This window comes from Syngnathoides biaculeatus, chromosome 3 (genome assembly GCF_019802595.1).
Source record: "Syngnathoides biaculeatus isolate LvHL_M chromosome 3, ASM1980259v1, whole genome shotgun sequence".
Classification (NCBI taxonomy): domain Eukaryota; kingdom Metazoa; phylum Chordata; class Actinopteri; order Syngnathiformes; family Syngnathidae; genus Syngnathoides; species Syngnathoides biaculeatus.
Window position 1 is genome coordinate 2923691 of NC_084642.1, and position 22632 is coordinate 2946322.

At 48.0% G+C, this 22632-nt stretch overlaps 1 protein-coding gene and 1 pseudogene across 3 annotated transcripts in view; both read right to left on the reverse strand.

Moving 5' to 3' along the window:
• Positions 1–214: 214 nt before the first annotated feature.
• On the reverse strand, positions 215–4862 carry LOC133497575 (gastrula zinc finger protein XlCGF57.1-like; annotated as a pseudogene).
• Positions 4863–9500: 4638 nt separating this feature from the next.
• sbf2 (SET binding factor 2) overlaps positions 9501–22632 on the reverse strand; it is a 103309-nt gene continuing 90177 nt past the window's right edge. For 2 of the 3 annotated variants that reach the window (XM_061813735.1, XM_061813734.1), the window contains 9 exons: positions 18666–18851; positions 17017–17143; positions 16697–16824; positions 15821–16045; positions 15629–15736; positions 13671–13861; positions 11840–11927; positions 11629–11760; positions 9501–10376 (listed from right to left, as the gene is read on the reverse strand). In XM_061813735.1, coding sequence (XP_061669719.1) covers positions 10278–10376; positions 11629–11760; positions 11840–11927; positions 13671–13861; positions 15629–15736; positions 15821–16045; positions 16697–16824; positions 17017–17143; positions 18666–18851 — 1284 coding nt within the window. In that variant the 3' untranslated portion in view covers positions 9501–10277. The other variant, XM_061813736.1, reaches the window with a different exon arrangement.

Sequence of the window (22632 nt, forward strand, 5' to 3'; positions counted from 1 at the left end):
TGTTAAATGGCTCCATGTGGTGTCTGAAGATTTTTTTAAAAAATTAAAAAAATGGAAACACCTCGCCCGTTGATTGAGCAAAGGACGCGTAAGGTTTTCAACCGCGGCGACTTCACCAAAGAAAATGGCCGGACTCACACTATAACACTTTTAATACATTGTAATAATACTGTTGATTTTCTAGAATAGACGAGAAAATGCTACAAAGACTTTGACTCAACACAGCACATCATTATTATTTATTTTTATTAATCCAAAACAAGCAACTGCTGTTTTGAGAGCTCTGCAAGGAAATCGTCGCATTTTAATTCATTCCAATGCCAAAAAATGGATTTGACGCATTTGAGCGCATTGTCTCGTAACCTTGGAACCAATTAGATTTGTAAGTCTATGTTGGACTGTATAAAATATTAAATCACAACCTATTACATTGAATACTACTTAATATAAGAAAGGAAAAATGTCAAAACATATTGGGGAGACAATTTATGGAAATATATCAAAAGAACCAAAGTGGAAGGGTTGGACTGGAATGTCTGTTATAGAAAATGTTTGGTATGGGATCACACCTTTCGAGTGTTCATTTCATCGTCATCATCATTCTCAAAATAATAATCATCATCGTCATCATCCTGCTGGGTGTCAGGAGAGCGTGACGTTAATTTTGCGGGCTTGTGACGCGTCTTCGTGAGCTTCTGCCGTCAAGCGTCGACTTGAGCCGCCGCTCGTCGGCTCCTCTCTTGTCCTCTCCTCACTTTGTCGTCGTCATCTTCACTCTTCACCGTGACGACGGTCACTGGAAGCTTGGTGACGTCCTCCTCCTCCTCTTCGTCTTTAATCGGGGACGCTCGTGGCTGCGCTTCTTCTTTTTTGAGCTCGGGGGGCTCCGGCGCCTCCCTTTCATGACCCGGAGCTTTCCTTCCTGCGCTGAAGTTGCAGACTGACCCGGTAACCGGTTTCTCTCCTGTGTGTGTCCTTGTGTGTCTCGTTAATGCACCTTCTGGGTGAATATTTTACCACAAACTAAACAGGCGAAGGGTTTCTCCCCGGTGTGCGTTCTCGTGTGGCTTATTAAGCTGCCTTTCACAGAGAAGCTTTTACCGCAAAATGAGCAGGTAAAAGGTTTCTCACCGGTGTGCGTCCTTGTGTGTGTTCTTAACGTTGCCTTTACAGAGAATTTCTGGCCACAAACTGAGCAAGGAAAGGGTTTCTCGCCCGTGTGCGTCCTCGTGTGTATTCTCAAGTTGCCTTTTGCAGAGAATTTTTGACCGCAAACTGAGCAGGCGTAAGGTTTCTCCCCCGTGTGCGTTCTTAAGTGCGCATTTAAGAGTCCCTTCCAAGCAAACTGTTGACCGCAAACTGAACAGACAAAAGGTGTCTCTCCGGTGTGCGTTCTTGTGTGTGTTCTCAAGTTTCCCTTTTCGGAGAATTTTTGCCCACAAAACGAACAGGCAAAAGGCTTCTCCCCGGTGTGTGTTCTTGTGTGGCTCGTTAAACTTGCCTTTTCAGCGAAGCTTCTGCCGCAAACTGAACAGACGTAAGGTTTCTCTCCAGTGTGTATTCTTATGTGTTTCATCAAATTCCCTTTCTCAGAGAATTTTTGACTGCAAAAAGAGCAGACGTAAGGTTTCTCCCCAGTGTGCGTTCGCATGTGAGTCGTCAAACTGCACTTTTGATTGACGATGAGACCGCACACTGAGCAGGAGAAAGGTTTCTCCCCGGTGTGCGTTCTCATGTGTCTTTTCAGTGACGACTTGTTGAAAAACGTTTTGTCACACTGAGAACACTGCCGGTGTTTGTCGTCCACGCAGCTCGCGACATCACCTTTGGAACGGTCCTCGTCATCAGTGTCAGGTGACGATACGTTGTCGCTATCCGACAGCGGCGCTAAGAGGTTGTCCGCTTTTGACGCCGCACGGTCAGCTTCTGCTGCGGCGTGTTGCCTTGAGCTGCCGCTCGGGCGATCGGCGCCTTTCTTCTTCTCCTCACTCTGATCGTTCTCTTCGCTCTTCAAAGCGACGCCAATCAGCGGCAACTCGGTGACGTCAACCTCCTCGTCTTCCACTTTAACGTCGGAGGGCTCCGGCTCCTGCTGAGCAAGTTCTTCGCCGACGTCTGCGAGACAAAAGACGACAAACGCAGACAGTTTGGAAAAGCAGAGTCGTGCAGTATTGCCGATACGTTTATCAGGAAGATTTGAAGTATCGGGTTTGAGAATCCCTCTCGCTTGGGATCCCTTTTCAAAGGCATTTCAGGAAATGGAGGAACAAATTTAGCAATTTACAGGATCCTAATTCGAGCGTAGGGCGTTAAAAAATCAGTAACACTAAAGACAAATGAGTGTGCCGCTGAATATATATATTTGAATGACCGAAGTTGGCCGGTGACTACACTCTTACTTAATTAACAGATTTATGATTTTTTTTTTTTTTTTTTCATGAATGGGATTTTTTGAAAAATAGCATTCCTTGATTTCCATCCTACATTATTTCCAATTGGCAACACACAAACTGGTCGCCGCATGAAAATCCCGCTTAAAGACTTGAAGTAAAAATGATTAGATATCACGCCAATTTACATTACCGCATTAACCTTTGTTTTATCGGATAAACTATTTTATGGTTGAGTAGTATGGTGTGACGCGATGCAGCCCCCTCCCCCCCCACCCCCATGCGCCTCAAAGAGTCCAATTTTGCTTTTTATTGATTTATTACTGACACTCCAGCTAAAGTTGACTGCACTAAGCTAAACCTTCAGAAAATAAAAAATGAAAAAAAGAATTGCACACATCGTATTTTTCGACACAACACATTTTATCTTTCTCTACAAATTGCAAACTTGATGCTCAGTGGAAAACGAGCTAAGAGAGCTCACGTCAAATAGTAATTCTTACAAAGCTCCAAATTATGAATATTCTCACACAAACGCTGCAGAAACATACACATAACCAGATTACAACAACGACTCGAGGCACATAATCTTCCTATTATGTGAAAAACTACTACATTTTGACAATTGATTGATAGATGATATGTATACCAATGTTCTTAGTCGCTTATCCCCACGAGGGTCACGGTAGTGCTGGAGCCTATCCCGGCTGTCAACGGGCAGGAAGCGAGGTACACCCTGAATTTGGTGGGTTCAATCCCAGACCCGCCCGTGTGGAGTTTGCATGTTCTCCCCGTGCCTGCCTGTGTGGGTTTTCTCCCTCATCCCAAAAACATGCGACATTAATTGGACACTCTAAATTGCCCCAAGGTGGGATTGTGAGTGCGGCTGTTTGTCTCTATGTGCCCTGCGATTGTCTGGCAACCAGTTCAAGGTGTACCCTGGCCCCTGCCTATTGACAGCTGAGATTGGCTTCAGCACTCCCGTGACCCTAGTGAGGATAAGCAGCAAAGAAAATGGATGGATGGATGGATGGATGGATATCTTTGTAATGACTTGACTGGGGACTTCCTTCATTAACCCAAGTGATCACTTGACTTACTTGAAAGTTTATTGGGTACTCGACTTGTTTTTTGTTTTGCCAGAGTAAATATGAAGATATGAATCTTCATATTTACTTGCGACTACGAAATATGAATCTTCAGATTTACTCGCGACTACTTGTGGTACCCACGACCGAAGGGATTGGAACATCTCGTCCTTGACCTCCAAATTCAGCACATCCTGCTTTAACAAGTGGAAGACGCCACTGACAACTAAGAAACATTTATCTGAAAAAGGAAAATATGTTATCTCTTATGAAGAAAGGAAGGACTGAAAAAACTCGTTTGCTTGCGCAATTTTCTTTCCATTGGGCCTGATCCCAAATTTGCAGCGATAAATGCCGAAACGAGACTGTATTGTTGCTGTCAGACACCGCACAATAATTTATAATAATTCGATGTTGCCCATGGATCAAATTTCTCTCTTCGCACTCGCATAGACAAGGCACACATGGGATGGACATGTTTAGCGTGGTGTTGTTGCTCTGCTGCCGCCTCATTGTAACCTTCACTTGAAACGTTACGATTATGTAACTGCGTGGGGATCCGGGTTCACAAATACATACCGTATATATATATTTGAATATGAAGAAGAAAGGAAACGAGAGTAAGCCGTGAACAAACCTGTTCCGTGCAAGCCAAGCCGAGGCTTCTTGAAATCAGCGTCCCGCAGTTGATGTTTTGCCTCGTTTTCCTCTTTTGTTCCAGAAAGTTCCTCTTCGTGCTCTTCTTTCACGCGTTTTGCACACATTTTCTAGGGATAAGCGCAACTCTCACGCTTAATTTCTGTCTCTTTGTTAGCGGCTAGCAAGCTAAAGCTAAGCTAGCCTCGGCCGGGAAGCTTCAACCGCGTGCAACAGAGACGATTTTTTTATCACAACGCGAAATTATAATGAAAGGTGTTTTATTACAGTAAAGTTGCGCGTCGAGATTTCTGTACGATCGGTAATAATTCGTTCAGAATGAGTTCGTGGAGCGTTTGCGATTAGCCAAAACGTACACAAGTTTAATCGATGGCGGAAATTGTACGGCAACTTCACTTGGACAAACTTCATGGCACAAGTTACCTGTTATAAAGTGCAAGAGGGAACACTTTAAATATTGAAACGCTTCATTTGGGCGTCATTTGTGCAAAACACCAAAATAAAGCGCGACTGAAAAGACGACATTTCAAAACAAAGAAAATTCGCGTTCCTATGTTCGGAGTTTACAAATCCAATTTGCTGGGGACGTTTCCCTGGTTTCAGTAAACACGATACATGTAGAAAAGAGATCGTTTTGAAAAAGGCATAAATGCTTCAAAATAACACGACTCTGATTCACAGCAAGCGTAACTTTGCTTTGCTTTTTAAGACGATCATTGGCGCCTCCCGCTGGTCGCGTGTTGTCATTACACGTTTGACCTTGTAGACGCACGCTCACCCCAAAATGACGACAGGAGCAGCACAAGACGGTTGACAAGACTTCCTTTCCACTCAGTGGCAAAGACGCGTTGTCGAGTAATCCCGCCGGAATTCCAATCCTACAATTTGACTGTCATTGAGTCACCACGGCAACGTGCAACAAACACCCACAGTTTGATCCATTTCTTTTCTGAACTCGTCTAAACTCGACTGAAAGAAAACGTCAAGATTGAAGAACTTCACGTCGCATCCGTTTCCCGATCTGCAAAAGCCGCAATCTCCCGTCTTTCCTGTGCAAAGGGTTCAGTCCACGTGCGTGCTTTCAAGACCGGCGAAGAGCCTTCGCATACATATTTCTACAGTCATCAAATCAGTAATCATAATGATCCCAAGTCTTCTTCTTTCTTTCCTTTCGGCTTGTCCCGGTTAGGGGTCGCCACAGCGTGTCATCTTTTTCCATCCAAGCCCATCTCGAGCATCCTCCTCTCTTAACACTGGCAGTCTTCATGTCCTCCCTCACCGCATCCATCAACTTTTTCTTTGCCTGTCCCTCTCATGAGCTCATTTCTGATTTTATCCAAGCGAGAACCTCAACATCTTCATTTCTGCCACCTCCAGTTCTGCTTCCTGTCGTCTCTTCAGTTCCACCGTCTCGAATCCGTCCATCACGCCAACTGTTCCACCCCGCACTCTCCATTGCTCCGAATTGTTGAGCCCGAGCATTTGAAGTCATCCACCCTCGGCATCTCTTCTCCCTCTTTCCCCTCCTCTGCCCCTTCTCATTCACGCACATATCTTCATTCCCCTCCTTTCCATCTTTCTAATTGTTCCTCCACCTGCTCCCTGCTTTCACTGCAGATCACAATATCACCTGCGAACGTTATCGTCCAAGGGGACTCCAGTCCAACCTCGTCTGTCAGCCTATCCCATTACTACCGCAAACAGGAAGGGGCTCAGCGCGGATCCCTGATGCATTCCCACCCCCACCTTAAATTCTTCTGTCACACCTACGGCACGTCTCACACATGTCCCGTACTATTCTAAACATATTTCTCCGCCACACCAGACTTCCGCACGCAGTACCACAGTTCCCCTCTTGCTACTCTGTCGTCGGCTTTCAATGTAGCTCCTTCTGACCTTCTCTGTACTTTTCCACGGTACTTTTCTGTGGTACTCTTTCTCGGACTCAAGCAATACAATGGATTTAAATACTTGCTCTTTGAAGACAAATTTTGGCTGGGGGGAGCTGGAAATGTCCAAATACGAAGTGGGCCCCCGCTCCACAGAAAGGGTTAATGCTGCACAATTTCTCCGACGTATGCAAAGTATTTATATCTCAGAGAGTAAAAATGCGGCCCCCCTCTTCCTTCCCTCCCTCCCTCCCGCGTGTGCAACTTTCACAATCGCACAAGAATTCCGAGGCAGGCATCCCCCCCCCCCCCCCAGTTGTCTCGCCCTCGCCATGTTTCCGCCCCAAAATCGCCCGGAACGAATTCGTTTGGATTCGTCTCCGAAATCTCCTCTTCCGAACTGATTGGGAACATTCTTCTGTAATGGAGGGAGGGGGGGGAAAAAAAAAAAAAAAAAAAAACAACCCCCAAAAAAGTCCGACAGATGTCTTTGGCGGGTGACCTCACAGGCCAAAAGTTTTCAGCGACCCCCCCAGGCCTCGATTGTTCCGTTTCGTGACCCTTTCGGCTTGTTTGGCGCCATTTAACAGACATTGGAAAGTTTCACATTTTCCAAAGTCAACTTTTTTTTGTTTGTTTGTTTTCGTTTTGGCTTCGTTTACTGCATAGTTTCAAATAAACAAACACTTTTATTGGGTTTTGCCGTGTGTGCGACTGAAAAGTGGTCAGTGAAGTAATGCTGGACTCTGCCCACCCCCCCTTAAAAAAAAAAAAAAAGGATAGATTGGGAAAGATTACCCAACCGTGCATTTTCCGAGACGCTTATCCTGACAAGTATCTTTAGAGCGCTGTCTCCACGTGCCCTGCGACTGGCTGGCGACCAGTCCAGGGTGTGCCCCGCCCTCCTGCTTGATGACGGCCGGCACTCCCTGCGACCCATGTGAGGATGAGCGTCTGAGAAAATGGATGGATGAATGTTTAATTTTATTTTATTGTGTTTGCTTTTTAAATTTCGGTTCAGTTTAATTTGATTTGCGATGAAAGCTTGTTTTTAATTGTATTTGGCATGTCTGACGCTGACTCTTGTCGAGGTATAACTGGGATTTGCCGCTTATCCTCACGAGGGTCGCAAGGAGTGCTGGAGCATATCCCAGCCGTCATCGGCCAGGAGGCCGGGTACGCCCTGGACCGGTCGCCGGCCAATCGCAGGGCACACAGAGACAAACAGCCGCACACCCAATCACACCTCGGAGCAATTTAGAGTCTCCAATTTACATATGTCGGGATTTGAACCCCCAGTCCTCAGAATTGGGATGCAGATGATCTCACCGGTGATACCTGAGTGGGGGAATCTGGTGGAGGAAAAATTATTAAAAGTAAAAGTAAATTTACTCGAGAAAAGCAGCCCTTTCACCCAAATTATGTGATCTAATGCATCCATTCTCTTAGCCGCTTATCCTCACGAGGGTCGCGGGGAGTGCTGGAGCCTCTCCCAGCCGTCAACGGGCAGGAGGCGGGGTACACCCCGAACTGGTTGCCAGCCAATCGCAGGGCACATTGAGACAAACAATCACACCTATGGGCAATTTAGAGTCTCCGATTAACATTGCATGTTTTTGGGGATGTGGGAGGAAACCGGAGTGCCCACCTGGAGGAAACCCACGCAGGCACGGGGGAGAACATGCAAACTCCACACGGGCGGGGCCGGGATCGCTTTAACCAGCTGTGCCACCCTAATGCAATGAATTAAGAAATGGAATTTTCATCCAATGACATCCCGGGGTCACCCACCCGTGCCCAATTTGCAGACCACATGAGGGTGGGGCTGGGGCAGATTGCTGAAACCGGACGCAATTTATTGTTGATTGTTGAAGTATTTTTGGCCACATTGAGCTTACATAACATCAATAAAGCGTCCAAGCGGATTTAACTTCCACCGGGCTTCCTTCCACACGCTACGAGCCAGGTGGACGCTTCCAGAAAAGTTGCTGAAGACCGGAGAGCTCGCGTTGAGGAAAGTTGGAGCCCTCTTGAAACCATTTGAATGAGGAAAACGTTGAAATGATGCGCGATATCCAATGTGAACTTTCGTAGTCGTCACGCTCGGGGCGTCCGTCGCCGTTCAGCCGAGCGGCCTTCATCAACTCAACTATTTACGCTCCAATGCGTGGCCCTCGCCGTGCAAGGAATCGTCCGTTTGGAAAGCCATCCATCCATTTTCTGAGCCGCTTATCCTCACGAGGAGTGCCGGAGCCAAACCCAGCTGGCAACGGGCAGGAGCCGGGCTACACGCTGAACTGGTCGCCAGACAATCGCAGGGCACACAAGAGACAAACAGCTGCACTCATAATCACACCTTGGGGCAATTTGGTGTTCAATTCGTGTCGCACGTTTTTGGGGTGTGGGAGGAAACTGGTGTAACCGGAGAAAACCCACGCAGGCACGTGGACAACATGCAAACTCCGCACAGGGGGGGCCGGGATTGAATCCTGGTCCTCAGAACTGTGAGGCCAACGTTTTACCAGCTGAGCCACTCTGTCGCCCCCTTTTGGAAAGGGAAAAAATAAAATAAGCGATTATGTCCAGTTAAATAACCAACCGTGGTGTCAATGGTTTTTTTTTTTTTTATACCAACAGAACTGGCATGAAAATCTTAAAGCCTGCCGTGGGTGTAAAATATCTGAGCGGATCGTTGCGGGCCTTTCCACACAGCGACAACGAGGCGCTCTAAAGCTGGCCAGGGTCCCTCCCCGCACGCATCGTGGTTGTCATACTTTTGGACATTTCATTACAGTTACTTCATATTTAATATTTTTACACAAATTTGCTTAGGGTTAGGGTTAGGTCAGTCAGTGACAGTTGGTGAACAATTCCTGAATGATCTTCAACGTTCCGTAGTGCCATACATCAGTCGTTAAAAACTGAGCAGAAATAAATATAAATTTAAATTAACCTAGAAAGCTCATATGCACTGTAACCACCTTTTGTTTGAATTTGTATATTTAAAAAAAAAAAAAACCCAACCTTAATTTTGTTTTTGCTAATAAAAACTGCAGCTTGTAGTCACAGCCAACAACGAGGCGCTCTAAAGTGACCACACCAGCCTGAAGCCCCGATCAACAGACCAGGTCACTCGCGCCGTGACGTGCACACACTCATGGACCGACAATGAGGCGCTCTAAATCGGCTACCCCGGCCCGAAGCCCGGGTCGAGACGCTGGCTGGGAAACGGGTCGCTCGCACCGTGACGTGCGCACACTCGTGGCTGACAATGAGGCGCTCTAAAGTGGTCACACCAGCCCGAAGCCCGGGTGGACACGCCGGCCGGGAAACGGGTCGCTCGCACCGTGACGTGCGCACACTCGTGGCCGACAACGAGGCGCCCTAAATCGGCCACGCCAGCGCTCTATCCCGAGGGAAGATAGCCAGCTTGCCGCTGCACTGCAAAGTTCCGACTGACACACACATGTACAATATGTATTTCAAGTATGTTTATTTCCCAAAAAAACTATTAGTGTCAGCGCAAAAACGCAGTAAAAAACATACAGTAACAAAGAAAGCTTCTGATATCTTTGAATAGCTTCATTTTTTTTTTTTTTGACGCAACGGTGAAAGGAATATTTGTTAAAAACAAAACAACTTTTAAAACGTCGTCCTTTCGACACAGAGGAACAGTCCACCCCGGTATTTGCGCCAGCAACTTTTAAGAACAAGTATTAGTTACACGAGGAAGTAGTTTGAAAAATGTGTTGTTTCACAAAAAGCGAGAGGCCACAAATATTTACAAAAACATGCACACTCAAAACGCTCCGTAGAAAAATAATTTATCACACAAGACGACGTCGTTAAGCCCGATGGACGTTCAACAAAACCATTTAAATAGAGCAAGCGTGTCAGGGAACTTTTGAACTGGGTGTGCAAAATTCTTTTGGTTTGTGTTTTGTTTTGAAGGGGAAACGCCACCCAAAAAAAAAAAAAAATGGCTTCCGCCGTAAGTGCAACAGATTGCGTTGTGGTTTTGTGCCTTCAACACGAAGCAGCGCTAACATCTCCTTTTAGTAAAATAGAACTTCTTTGCCGTTATCGAACGGGAGGTGGTGGTGGGGGGGGGGGGGGGGGTGCCCTCCGAAGCCACCCACAGAGAGGACGGTTACCCCCCCCCCCCAAGGATAAATGCCCGACGGGAGGCGCGGGGGGGGCAATAAGCCGTCCGTGATGTCCGAGAACCTCCCTCGACCTTCCCGTGGCGCGACTCAAGCGTCAGAGATGCAGTTCTGGATTTTGTCCATCCACAGCTGAGCGCTGGCGGCGTCCGACGCGCAAAAGTTGTACACCCGCTTGCTCGTCTTCAGCTAAGAAGAAAAACAAAGACAAGACGGTGACCAGTGTGGGGAAATATTCACGCCCAAAGACATTTTTTTTTCCCCATCATTATCGGGGTCTGCAACCATTTGAATCCCCCAAAAAGTTCAGCTGATCTAGTAGGCTTTTCCTGCCCTTTTTTCCCCTTTCTAGCGGATGCATGAAAGGTTTTGCGCTAACACTGTCAACGGGGAGGAGGCGGGGTACACCCCGAACTGGTCGCCGGCCAATCGCGGGGCACATGGCGACAAACAGCCGCACTCACAATCACACCTATGGGCAATTTAGATTGTCCAATTAATGTTGCGTGTTTTTGGGATGTGGGGGGGGGGGGGAGCGGAGTGCCCACCCGGAGGAAACCCACGCAGGCACGAGGAGAACATGCAAACTCCACATAGGTGTGTCCGGGATTGAACCCGGGACCTGAGAACTGTGAGGCCAACGCTTTCCAGCTGAGCCACCGTGCCGCCACGAAATTGAATACAAAATATGTCAATTGAAAAAGTATGTAACACGTCACCATTTTTCTCTCTTAATAAGTTTTCCAAATGTGTTGTAGGAATGAGATTTTCACCACGTCGGGAACGAGGCGAGTGAACAAAAATGTTGAGTTGTGTGTAATATGACAAGGAAAAAGTATTGAACACGCCGAGACAGCTAAAATCTATCAGTAATCGAACAAAATTATCAAGCCGTTGTCGGGGGAAAACGTTTTCTGTCCTAATTGGTGGGCGACAAATAAAATGAGTCAAGACGCACGTCACGAGGTCTAAGAGCAGAGGGCCGTCTTAAGTCCGTCGCAAAATAGAACCACAGCATCGCTAAGCCCACCTGACTGGAATCGAATCGAAAAATTTCGGGAAAGAAGTGAAACTCAAAAGGTCCGCGAAAGAAGCCAACGGAACCGTCGAGATTTGAAGACCGCACGTGTGGAGGAAGGTTACAAAATGACACCAGAGCGACGCGTGTCGCTGATTTCTACGTACGTTTTGAATCTGTCATTCCAAGCAAAGCGTCTGAATACCAGGTGCCGCGTTCAATACTTTTTACGTGTCATTTCACAATATTACACCAAGCGTATTTGTTGCGCTTTATGATTTGGATCGTTCCCAACATGGCAAATGCTCATGTCGGCAGCACCTTTGGAAATCGTGAGCAGAACGGGGACGTGTCAAATACTTATTTCAGCTGCCATAAACGCCACGGTAGGTCCGATTCAGGAGCGGTTCCGGGCCGACTCACGTCAAAGAAAGCCTTTTCGCTGACGTGCTTGGGAGCGCCGGTGGTCGGGGAAACCGCGAGCACCGACTCCACCTCGGCCAGCTCGATGTGACCGCGGCAGTTGGTGTCCTCGCCGGTGTCGTAGTACCGCATCTGTCGGGACGGACGAGCCGCGTCTGAGCGCATCTGAGCGCTCTCCGGCGCCCCCCCGGTGGGCGGGAGGCGGACTCACCTGGTGCTTGGTGACGTCCAGCACGAACCAGCGAGGCTTCCAACCCTTCAGCAGGGCCCCGCGCTTGTACAGGACGCCCTCGTAGGACCTGCCGGTCGCCGGGTGAGGACACGTTTCAGCGTTTACTCCAAGATCGCGTTCGGAACCTGACGGTTCTATTTCGATTCTCTAGGTTGCAGGTTCCAGGTCAAAATAAACAACTAGCGTCACCTTACATAATTGAACATAAACACCGAAAAGGTCAAGCGCATGTCAACTTCAACGGTATTTCTTTCCTCCTGGAAAGCGTCACACAACCTAAAAAGTCTGCCTGGCGCACCAGACTACCGCAATTCCCTGCCTACAGAGCGCACCTGATTGTAAGCCTCACCCAGTACATTTGTCAAGGAAATACCATTTGGTACAAACATACGCCGCAGCTGTGGAAAAGCCGCAAGTGCCCACGTTGAAACACCCCTGCTAGAAAATTTCTAGAGAACATTTCTAAAGAAAAAAATGCACAAAATAGCCGCAGGGTTGAAAGCGTTTGAAAAAAGTCGCGGCTTATTGGACGGAAATTTCGGTATTTCACTTTTCTATTTCCTTGTCGTCGTTTGGTCGAATGCGGCCAAACGGCGCACATGCCGTTACTCGAGGACATTTATTTCCAAGGCACTCTAACGCAGGGGCGACAAACTCATTGTTGTTTCCGGTTTTTCCTCAGAGGGCCGTTGCGACTGTGGAACAAAAATATTTAATAATCTCATCATATTTCCATAATTTATGAACTAGTTTTGGTATCCAAAAATCAATGGTGAGGTATTTTTCAACTCTACACGTTTGGTCACACAAAAATGCTTCCAATATCTCAACCTTATCATTTATGACATATGACAATTTCAATTTTTGGTATAGATTTTTACAAGAATCACGAAAATTGACACTTTACATCTGGCTTCGCGGGCCAAATAAAACCGCGTGGCGGGCCAGATCTGGCCCCCGGGCCTCGACTTTGACAGAGGCGCTCTAATGGGGCGAGTGATGCAATGTGGGAAAAATGCCTACTCGGGGTGTTACGAGCGCAGTGCAGTAGTTTGTGGGTAAAGTTCAGCTGAGAAGTAGTGGGCCAAAAGTGGCACTAGTAGCGCAAAAATGTTACTAGTAAGTCATTCCACCAGTGCACTGACTTTTGAGGACGACGAGCGTACTAGTACGTGGAGCTTAACCTGGATATCAAGTACACGGAAAGCCGTTTCCGCATTTATTCGCTATCAACGATATCAAGCTTAAGCTCCGTGTACTGGTCCGCCGTTTGTCCTCGCTAGTAGGACGACTTTGTGGACCCGCACGCCGACAAAGCCACCCCGGCACAGCGCTCGGTACATCGCGTTCCTGCCGCGTGGAGGGGGGCCAGCTGGGGGTTACTGGGGGAAAATGACGTTCACGCTTGAGCGTTCGAACAAAGCCGTTCAAACGAGCCACGAATGAGCACGCGGTGTAAAAAAAAAAAAAAAAAAAAAATTAATAATCAGGTATCCACACTTGGCCCCGGCTGAGGAAGGCGTGCGAAGCGCTGACGCACGCTTTGGATTTGACAGAAAAGACGATTTTGATGATTTATGGGCGACGCGTACGTGTGTGTTGTAAGCCTCCAGCGCCACATTAGCGATTCGTCTGCGGAAAACTAAAACCGTCACGAGTGCGGATTTGGGTAAAAAAACATCCACAAAGGAACGCCAAGAGATTGCACTTGAAGCTCTTCGCCGCCACGATACCATCACGCAACATTCTTCGGCGCTGACTCTTAAATCAACTGCAAACCTCCGACCGGGGGGGTTGTATGACGGCCCACCTGTTCTCTTCGCTCTTGGGGGTGAACTGGTTGTAAAGCGTAGCGGCGCGGCGGTTGATCCCGTTGGATGTGGCGGCGGCGCGATCCTCCGCCAGGTTGCTGTCGGGCAGGTGCAGCATGGACCGGCGCTGGAGCGCCTGCAGGCTGGAGGTGGGGAGCAGGCCCGAAATGGACAGCGACTGCCTGGAGAGCTGCAAAAAAAAAAAAAAAGAAAAAAAAAAAAAACACGCAAAAATGGGACAAAGCCCGGCACGTCACGTGGAAGAAAAAGAAGATCAAAGGCCCACAGTGCAGGTGTTGAACTAGAGGCCTCGGCGGGGGGGGACACACACCATCGCATCATCATTTATGTGGCCAAGTAAAACAAATACTACATTTCTCATGTTGCAAAATGGAGTTTAGTCTTTTTAAGTTGCCAGAAAAAAAAAAAATGCAAAGTGGTACCAAAGTGGACTTACGAGTGTCGAATGTGTACAGGGCTCCTGCACGTGACGTCACCGTTTTCACGGCGCCATATTGCAGGTCAAAAAGAGCTGCTCGACAGTAAGGGGGGAGGGACATTGAACCGGAGCAGAATATTCGCAGCGCCCGAGACCTGTTGTGCTGCTGTTGATTGTCACGACAGACGAGACAGATATTCAAAGAGATCATTCTACGGAATATCAGCTGAAAAGACCAGAAAAGATCGATGGATTTCAGCAATTGAACGTGATGGATGTTGCCCAACCAAATACTTCAGGTAGGAATTATTCTTCTCAATATCAAATTCCCAAGAAGTATTTATAATGGCAAGTTGGCTCATTTGAGAACTATGCTTTAAAAAAAAAAAAAAAACGACAGGGAGTCATCTCCAAACGTACACGGAAGCGTGTTGTGGCCACACATTAATCTTCGGTAAACCTTTCCCCGACAGACTTTTTAAATTTTTTTCATTATGCAGCCATACATTAATCTTCGTAAACCTCTCACCGGCAGACTTTTAAAAAAAAAAAATATTATGCATTGTTCTCAAATGAGTCCAATGCATATTTAAAAAAAGAAAATAAACCATCGGTCACAGATGTTTACGTAGGTTAACGTGTGGCCGCAATGCGCTTCCGTGTATGAGGGGCTGAAGCCTATGCCAGCGGTTTATTTTCTTTTTTTAAATATTTAAAAAAAAAAAAAAAAAACAACACCTGTCACGGAGAGGTTTACGGAAGTTCAACGTGTGGCCGCAACACGCTTCCGTGTACGGAGGAGCTGACTCGCTGTTTTTTTTTCTTCCCAATCATGCGAGTTTGTGTCATTTATTGAAATATTGGCATTTGTATTGAAAATATCTGAGTGGCTCCATCACTATGTGGGACTTATTCTTGATTGAGAACCGATCCAGCAACAAAGTATTTGCATGCATCCAGACTTTTCTGCGCTTGCAAACTCTTGCGTGTAAATCTGGACGACTGACTCACCAGATCCGCGTGTAGATCCAGTCGTCCAAGACATGCGGAAGCGGGTTAACGGTCCACTTACTTATCGGCGAAAACATCGACTTCGACGTTAAATATGGATCCTCCATGCCAAGTGTCTCTCATTTTTCCACGTACCTTCATTTATTATCACCTTCTAAATGTTTAACGGTATCGGACAAAACTCTGGGCGTCGTGCTATCAGACATTTTCTTTTCGTCTCAACCGTTTTGGCATTGAAGAACGCTTTGTTTGACCGTCACTTGCCAGTGACGTGATTTGATGACGTAGGTGCACGAGCTCTATACCGCCGCCTCCTAGATGGACTCCATTTTACCTGTGGCCCTAACGAAATTCGTTTAGAATTTGAGTCATTGGGAATCACGTTTCTCTGGGCTCAGCTCCGCCTGAAGAAAATGTCTCCGCTCACAAGTGAGACTTAAAAGGAAGGACAAGAGCTGTAAAAAAAAACCAAACCAAACAAAAAACTGGATGGAGAGACGGACTTACACTTCCTTCTTGTTTGAAGTCTTCCTGGATGCTAATGAGCGCTCTGTCCAGAGTGGTTTGCCACCTCTCGGGGGTGTGGTTGACCTCCCCCTCCAGTTTCTCAATGTCCTGCAGTACGTACGTACACGAAACCAAGTGTGGGGTCATAAAATGGCGGCTGAGGAACCCGTTCTTGAGGTCCGGAGGTCTTACGGCGAGCAGCTTGGTGACGGCGTCGGGCTGAGCGCGGCTCACGCTGCTGTAGCAAGGCCACACGATCCTCCTCTTGCTGCTGGAGATGGTCTGGGGCTCCTCGGAGCCGTCCGACCGGGCCGCCGTCAGTCGCCAGTCGTAGCACGGCCCCGTCGACAGCGTCTCGTCCGTGAAGAAGTCCCACTTGTTCAGATTTGGGATGGCGACCCACGGTTTGAGGATGGTCTGCCACACCAGGAGGGTTTTGGAGCGTTAGCTACAGCGAAGCTGCCGTTGTGATAAACGAGCGCCTTCAAACTGAGGTAAAACAACCCCCCAAAAACTGGCTAACGAAAGCCCCCACTAGCTTAACGCTAACACTAATTAGCATCTATGTTGCAGTGCTTTCACTCTTTAAGCGACATAATGAACACAAACGGCTTAGCAGCGCGTAAACAGAAACTATGACAGCGTCTCATTGTTGATGATTTTCTAATCTATGTTTGTCATTTATTATATACCGTATTTTCCGCACTATAAGCCGCACCCAAGAGCCGTTAAAGTTCTCAAAAGCTGATAGTGCGCCTTATAATCAGGTGCGCCTTATATATGGATCAATCTTAAGCCTTTGGATAGATAACGTAAACCCAGCCTCTACTGAACCATACAGTACCATGCCTTATAATTAGGTGCGCATTATATATGAAAAAAAAAAAAAAAAGTATTAAAACAGGCCAGTCATTGAAGGTGCGCCTTATAGTGCGGAAAATACAGTACTTATTTTACTTTCCAGCGTAAGTGGTCGATGTTTGGGAGCCGTCTCATATTTTGCGCAGGATCAAAATGCACGTCACCGAAAGTCACCACCGGCCCCCACGCGAGGCCAGCGACACTCACTTCGCTCTCCGACGCGTTGTACAGATAGTTGAAGAAGATGGGACTCCGCCGATGCATCCGGTTGATGCACTCCCAGATGCAGATGCCCCTCCTGGCCTGCTTGTCGGCCTTATCCTCAAACAACAAGCCTGTCGGACGAGAAGCGAAGACGTGTTTTGCTTGGGTTGAAAAGATGCAAGTTTGGAGGGGTTTAGCGACAGGCTGGGGAGTCTGAACGGGAAGGACGTGGCCCGATAACAGTCATAAAGTGTCTCTAGAAATGAAATATTCATCCAAAAAAAATGATGAAAAATATATCCCTGATGCTTTGGAGCACTGACCGTGCTCCAAGCGCTCATAGTCGGAGTCCAACAGGAAGTTCTTGAAGCGGTTGGAGATGTGGTGGTAGGCCAGGAACTTGAGATAGTACTGATTAAACTCAAACTCCACAGGATACTGCATCAAAATCTGAGGGGACACACAATTGACCGTTGGGAATATAAGAAACATAAAAAACATTCATAAGGTCGTTGTTTTCCTGCAATGTAATCTACGAAGGATTACCGTAATTTCCGGCCTTTTGACAAGGCTAATGCTAGCGCGGCGCTAACAGGGCCGGTTATAAACAGAAAAAAACATACCGGTAAAATTCACTGAGACACAGCAGTAACACAGCAGCGCGAACACTAGCGCAGCGCTAACCGGGCTGGTACAAAAAAAAACCCAAAAACTTATCCGGTAAAAGTCTCTGAGACGCGGCAGTAACACAGCAGCAACACGCTAGCACAGCACTAACAGGGCCGGTTAAAAACAAAAATGTACCGGTAAAAATTACAAAGACACGGCAGTAACACAGCAGCGCTAACGCTAGCGCAGCGCTAACCGGGCCAGTCAAAAAAAAAAAAAAAAAGAACTCACTTCCTCGGCACACATATTCCACCAGTCTCTCTTTTCTGCTCGAGAGCCCTCTTGCGACCGTTAGAAAAAAAATGCACAAATTAGCCGCATCGCCGCTTAAGCCGCGCGGTTGAAAGCGTGTGGAAAAAAAGTCGCGGCTTATAGGCCGGAAATTACGATAATTAAAATCGAAAGTACGCAACAAAGACGACGAAGACCTTTTTTTTTTTTTTAAAAGTAATTTGCCGACCGCTGCTCAGACAGGATGTGTAACAGCTGGATGGTGTCCTAGTCATGTTATGTCCCCCCCGGGGCCAGAATGACCAATTAGGACTGTAAAGAACTGGCGGTGCTCTCGTATGGGGGGCGGGGGGGGGCAAACCACGTGCCGCCCTTCCCACCCATGAGCGCGAAGTGGCCGTCAAGTATCCCGAGGCCACCTGGGTCCGCCGCTGGAAAACAACAGCTGCCTCGGACGTGATGCATTTCTATTTTCAGCTCTTATCTGAAATCCCGTTGTTTAGAAGGCTCCGGAGACCCTCGCGGACCCCCCCCCCCCCCCCCCCCCCCCCTGCCGTCGGCTGCCAAAAGTACGCTTTTAGAAGACAAATGCAGAAACTATGTGTTGATGTAAGCGGGTGTGCACCATTAATACACAATAATGTCAAAAGTAAGCATTTTAGTGTGAAGCTCATGTGTTTGCACTTCATTCTTAACCCCCCCGTCCGCCACCTCTTCCAAAGCCCCGCACGCACGCACGAGCCTTCCTCCCAATCCCCCAAACGCGACTTTTTCACGTGTTCCTCCAAACGCAAAAGAGACAGCGAAACACGCGAGCGGAGACAGTTCTGCGGCGATCACCGGGTTCACGCAGCATCTGGGCCGCAGCCGCCTCGCTCGTGCGACTCGCAGTTGACGTCACGCGTTCGTCGCCGGGCCGTTGCGAGTGCAAAACTAAAGCTAACGTATGCTTTTGCGCCTGCGGCCCGTTCTTCGCCCGTCCTCGGGAACGCGGTGAGCTCGCGTCGGAGGTATGAACGCTGCGGGGTCATCTGGGGAGGGGGGTGCAAGTGCGAGGATGCCAAAAGCTCACCTGGTGCACGCAGTCCAGGAACTGCAGGAAGATGGGCGTGAAGCCGCTGGCCTGACTGCTGGGGCTCAGGTTGCTCCGCTGGCTGAACTTGTGGCCGAAGGACAGCCACTCTTTCTCCAGCAGCACCTGGAAACCCTCCAGCGTGCGGTAGAACGGGTCGCTCAGCAGCTGCACTAAAGACACCACCTGTGCGCGGGGGCAAACAAAAACGGCAAGTCGCCTGAACATCGGCGCAAAAATCACGGTTGAATTCATTCTTTTACGATGGAGGAATCAATACAATCATCGGTTCTAAAAATTTCCAATAGCTGCAGCCCGGTTTGCAGTCCTTTATGACTCTTAACATGAAATTTAGCTTAACGACATTGTCAGTGTAGCTTGATCTTCAACAAACAAGCCCACAGACAACAATTACTGATACCCTCTGAGGTAAAGAAATGACCATGAGAATAAAAAAAAAATATATATCAAAATTGCAAATATGGTGTTTAAAGCTCCACTGTCATGAAATGCGTGATTTTTAGTATGTTATTAATAGAACAAAAAGGCAGCCGGAATGGACCCATCCGTTTTGTTTACCGCGCGACACGATTTTGACGTATACGGCTTGTTGGAACTCCCGCCATGAGGGATTTGTTTTGGAGAAGAAGCAGGAAGTGATGTCATCAGCAGGCAGGCTCGTGTGTTTACACGCGTTTTACTTGCTGGAAGGTAGCTCGCCGTTCCTTCGTGTTAGCCAAAATGGCGGCCCGTTGTATCGCTGGATATTGTTCGAACACTCGGGAGGACGAATTTACTCTTTGTAGTTTTCAAAAAGACCTGATTCGTCGTGAAAAATGGATTGCACGGGTGCAAAGGACGGGAGCTTTGTGGGTTCCAAATGACAGATAGGTGTGTATACAGCTACTAAAAAAAATAATAGTTTGGTGGGAGTCGGGGGGGGCGTAATCCTCTCAGAATGTAACAAAAATTCAGCGTACGTAAATCAGGGGTGCTAAATGTGTCGTCGCTCGCGTCTGAGTGCGCCATCGTCCGCGGGGTTGTTTATCGCCCGGGCGCGACGAACCACGGGCCGCTTTACGGCATTGTCGTCGCTCGCGGCTGAGTACGCTACGTACTGTCATACCGTCGGGGTAGTCAGTCGTTAATTAGAAGTGATCCGCATATCATCTAAATATGGCCCGAAACGATGGGGTAATAGTTCCCCCGGTCACTTCACTCGATTGTGAGATGTTCTCTTTTTCGAAAAGCGCTTCCGTGTCCCATAGCGGGTGCCGCTTACGTGTTTTCAATGGCGAATGTCCCGGTGTGACGTCTGCTGATGACGTTGCAGCCAATATGGCCGCCACTTGGACGTCGAACGAGACTTCCGCAACTTTGCGCATGGATGACCCGCTCTTCGCTCATATTTATTTTTTCGTATAGATCTTGACATGAATAATGTTATATGTATTTTTCATGACAGTATCTGTTTTAGAATGTTTCTCGGCATGACAGTGGCGCTTTAAGTGTTGTACAAGTGATGGAGGAAAAAAAGCAGCGCTGCGCATATTTGTCATACATGGCATACATGCCCCCCCCCCTGTCCAAGCCATCATCTGCTATCAATAACGCTTATATAACAGGCTCGCTGACTCCACTTGCCCACACACGCAACACGTTTGGCGGGCCTTCCTGCCCGTCTCACCACCAACGCGACTAATGAGGCCTGACGTGGACGGAATGAGGCGGGGGTGGATCGCGGCTCGCCTGCGGCCTTTTTCAGAACATCCGAGCCCGAATTCCCGAGGGAGTCGCTGGCACCCCGGCGCAGATACCGGCCAATTACATCGCGGGCAGATCACAGAGGCAAAAATGAGACTTCAAAAAAAAAAAAAAAAAGAAAGCTCTGTTTCCTGTCTGCTGGGTGTCGCCGACCCGTGGACGCCAGCCACAGCATATGGACGCCATTTGCCCAGGTTCTTGATCGGGAACTTAACGAGATGAAGTCGGTGGCCCGGAGAGAGCGGGTGGGGGGTGGTGGTGGTGGTGGGGGGGGGGTGGTGTTTCCGACATGTTGCTGGCATTACGGAGCAGCCCCAAACTGTCCCCCGTAGCTCTGGACACCCCGTAAACACTTTGACGGCCACGCGCTTGCAACACTCAACATGGAAAACATGAGCAATGAGGATGATGAAATATGGACGCCGCAAAGACCCTGACAACTGTTTACATGCTTTGGAACCGCATTTAGAAACTTTTCTGATTGAATTCAGCGCAAACGGGTGACCTCATGCTCGAAGAAGCTCAACGCCGCTCACATTGGCACGATCATTTCGACGGTGACAAAATCGACTGGAAGATGAGCAGAGAAAATGCATTTATGATTCATACGCAGAGTCGGGCCCCTCGATTGCTTGGAATATTTGGACTCGCGGAGGGGATTTTGTGGGGACATTTCGGACTCTGTTTGGGAATGGGATACCGCAGAAAAAAGCAAACCATGGCACGGAAAACAAAAGCAACACTGATGAGCGCTTTGGTTTTTGACAGGGTCAGCGTCATCTGGCCCCTTCCAGTCCAACTCGCCTCCACGTACATTGCGCTCGACCCACTTTTTAAGGCCGCCCATCGTGGAAAAACGAGGTCATCGGCGTCTCGACGCGCTTTGACGCACGCGCTTCCGAATTCAGTGAGCGTTTTCGGAATGAGGAATTTCGCTCTGAATTGTGCACCATTCAAAAGTGTGACTTTACATACGAAGAGTTCAAATGTCAAAGCAGGCGTCTCCATCATTTGGGACTTGACTTGACTTTGTCTGCACGTTCAACATCGGCATCATGGCCGTGTGACGGTTGAGAATCAAGCCCGACTTTTGACTTCCATCCCGATGAAATGTAAGAGTCACTTCATTTGAACTTGTTCTAGTCAGCACGCCGGAGCCGCGGCCTACGGCGACGTGTCCGACCGGGCTCGGCCTTTTCTGCGCAGATCTCGCTTTGCTCGCTCGTGCGCGTGCGTGTGTGTGTGTGGGTTTTCTCTGGCTAGTCTGTCTTACAGCTACATCCCAAAAACGAGCACGTTCGGGTGCGTCGTAGAGAAGTTTTACGCTTGTGTGACAGCTTTCGTGCTTCGATTTGCTTTCTCAACTTTCAAATGTTATAAATGTTATTAATGGACCTTTGCCATCAAGTCTTTGAATGATAATGTACACCTGTCAATCACTCGCACAATAATAGCCAATCGGAGAGCCGCATTGACGCTTGACACGCCCCCCTCGCCGTATTGTCCCACCAGCAATGCTGCTTGTCAATAGCGTGCGCTTGGAAAAGTTCACGTTACGAAGAAAATGGTCCTCAGGTGGGGAACGTGCAATTCTGATGAAACATATCCTGCTAGCTTACACGGGGCCCGCTTGATTCATTTTCCACAGTTGACCAAGTGTCTACGACGGATTGAGGCTCGTGGAAGAGCGCACGTACAACTCAATGTGGACAATATCAACGAACGCAAGGGAAGTGCGGGAGAAGTAACTTCTCTGATTTTTTATTGAATTATCATCAGTGCAGGAGAACAACTTTCACTTTTTTAGCGTATCACTGACCTGCCGAATGAAATGTGTCATGTTTTATGGCGAATATACGTAAATGCGCCACGTCACGCAAGAGAAATGTCTATTTGCTTATTTGTATCGCATCGGACCTTAAAGACAGAGCACTGGGTTCCATTACGAGCCAAGTCAAATGAATACACCCACTCACTTATGAAGACGACATTGATATTACTCGTGATCTTCCCAAGTAAAAAGTACTCACCCTGCTTTACATGCGCAGTACGATTCCACTAGTTCATCCTGTTGAGGTTTGTGAGGCGTCAAACTTTTTTGCATCGATCGCCAGCGTTTCGCGCTAACTCTGACACTGCGTCTTGCTCCGTCCAAAAATCTGAATTCCGTGTACATATGCTCGCGTGAAATAGCCGAGACCTC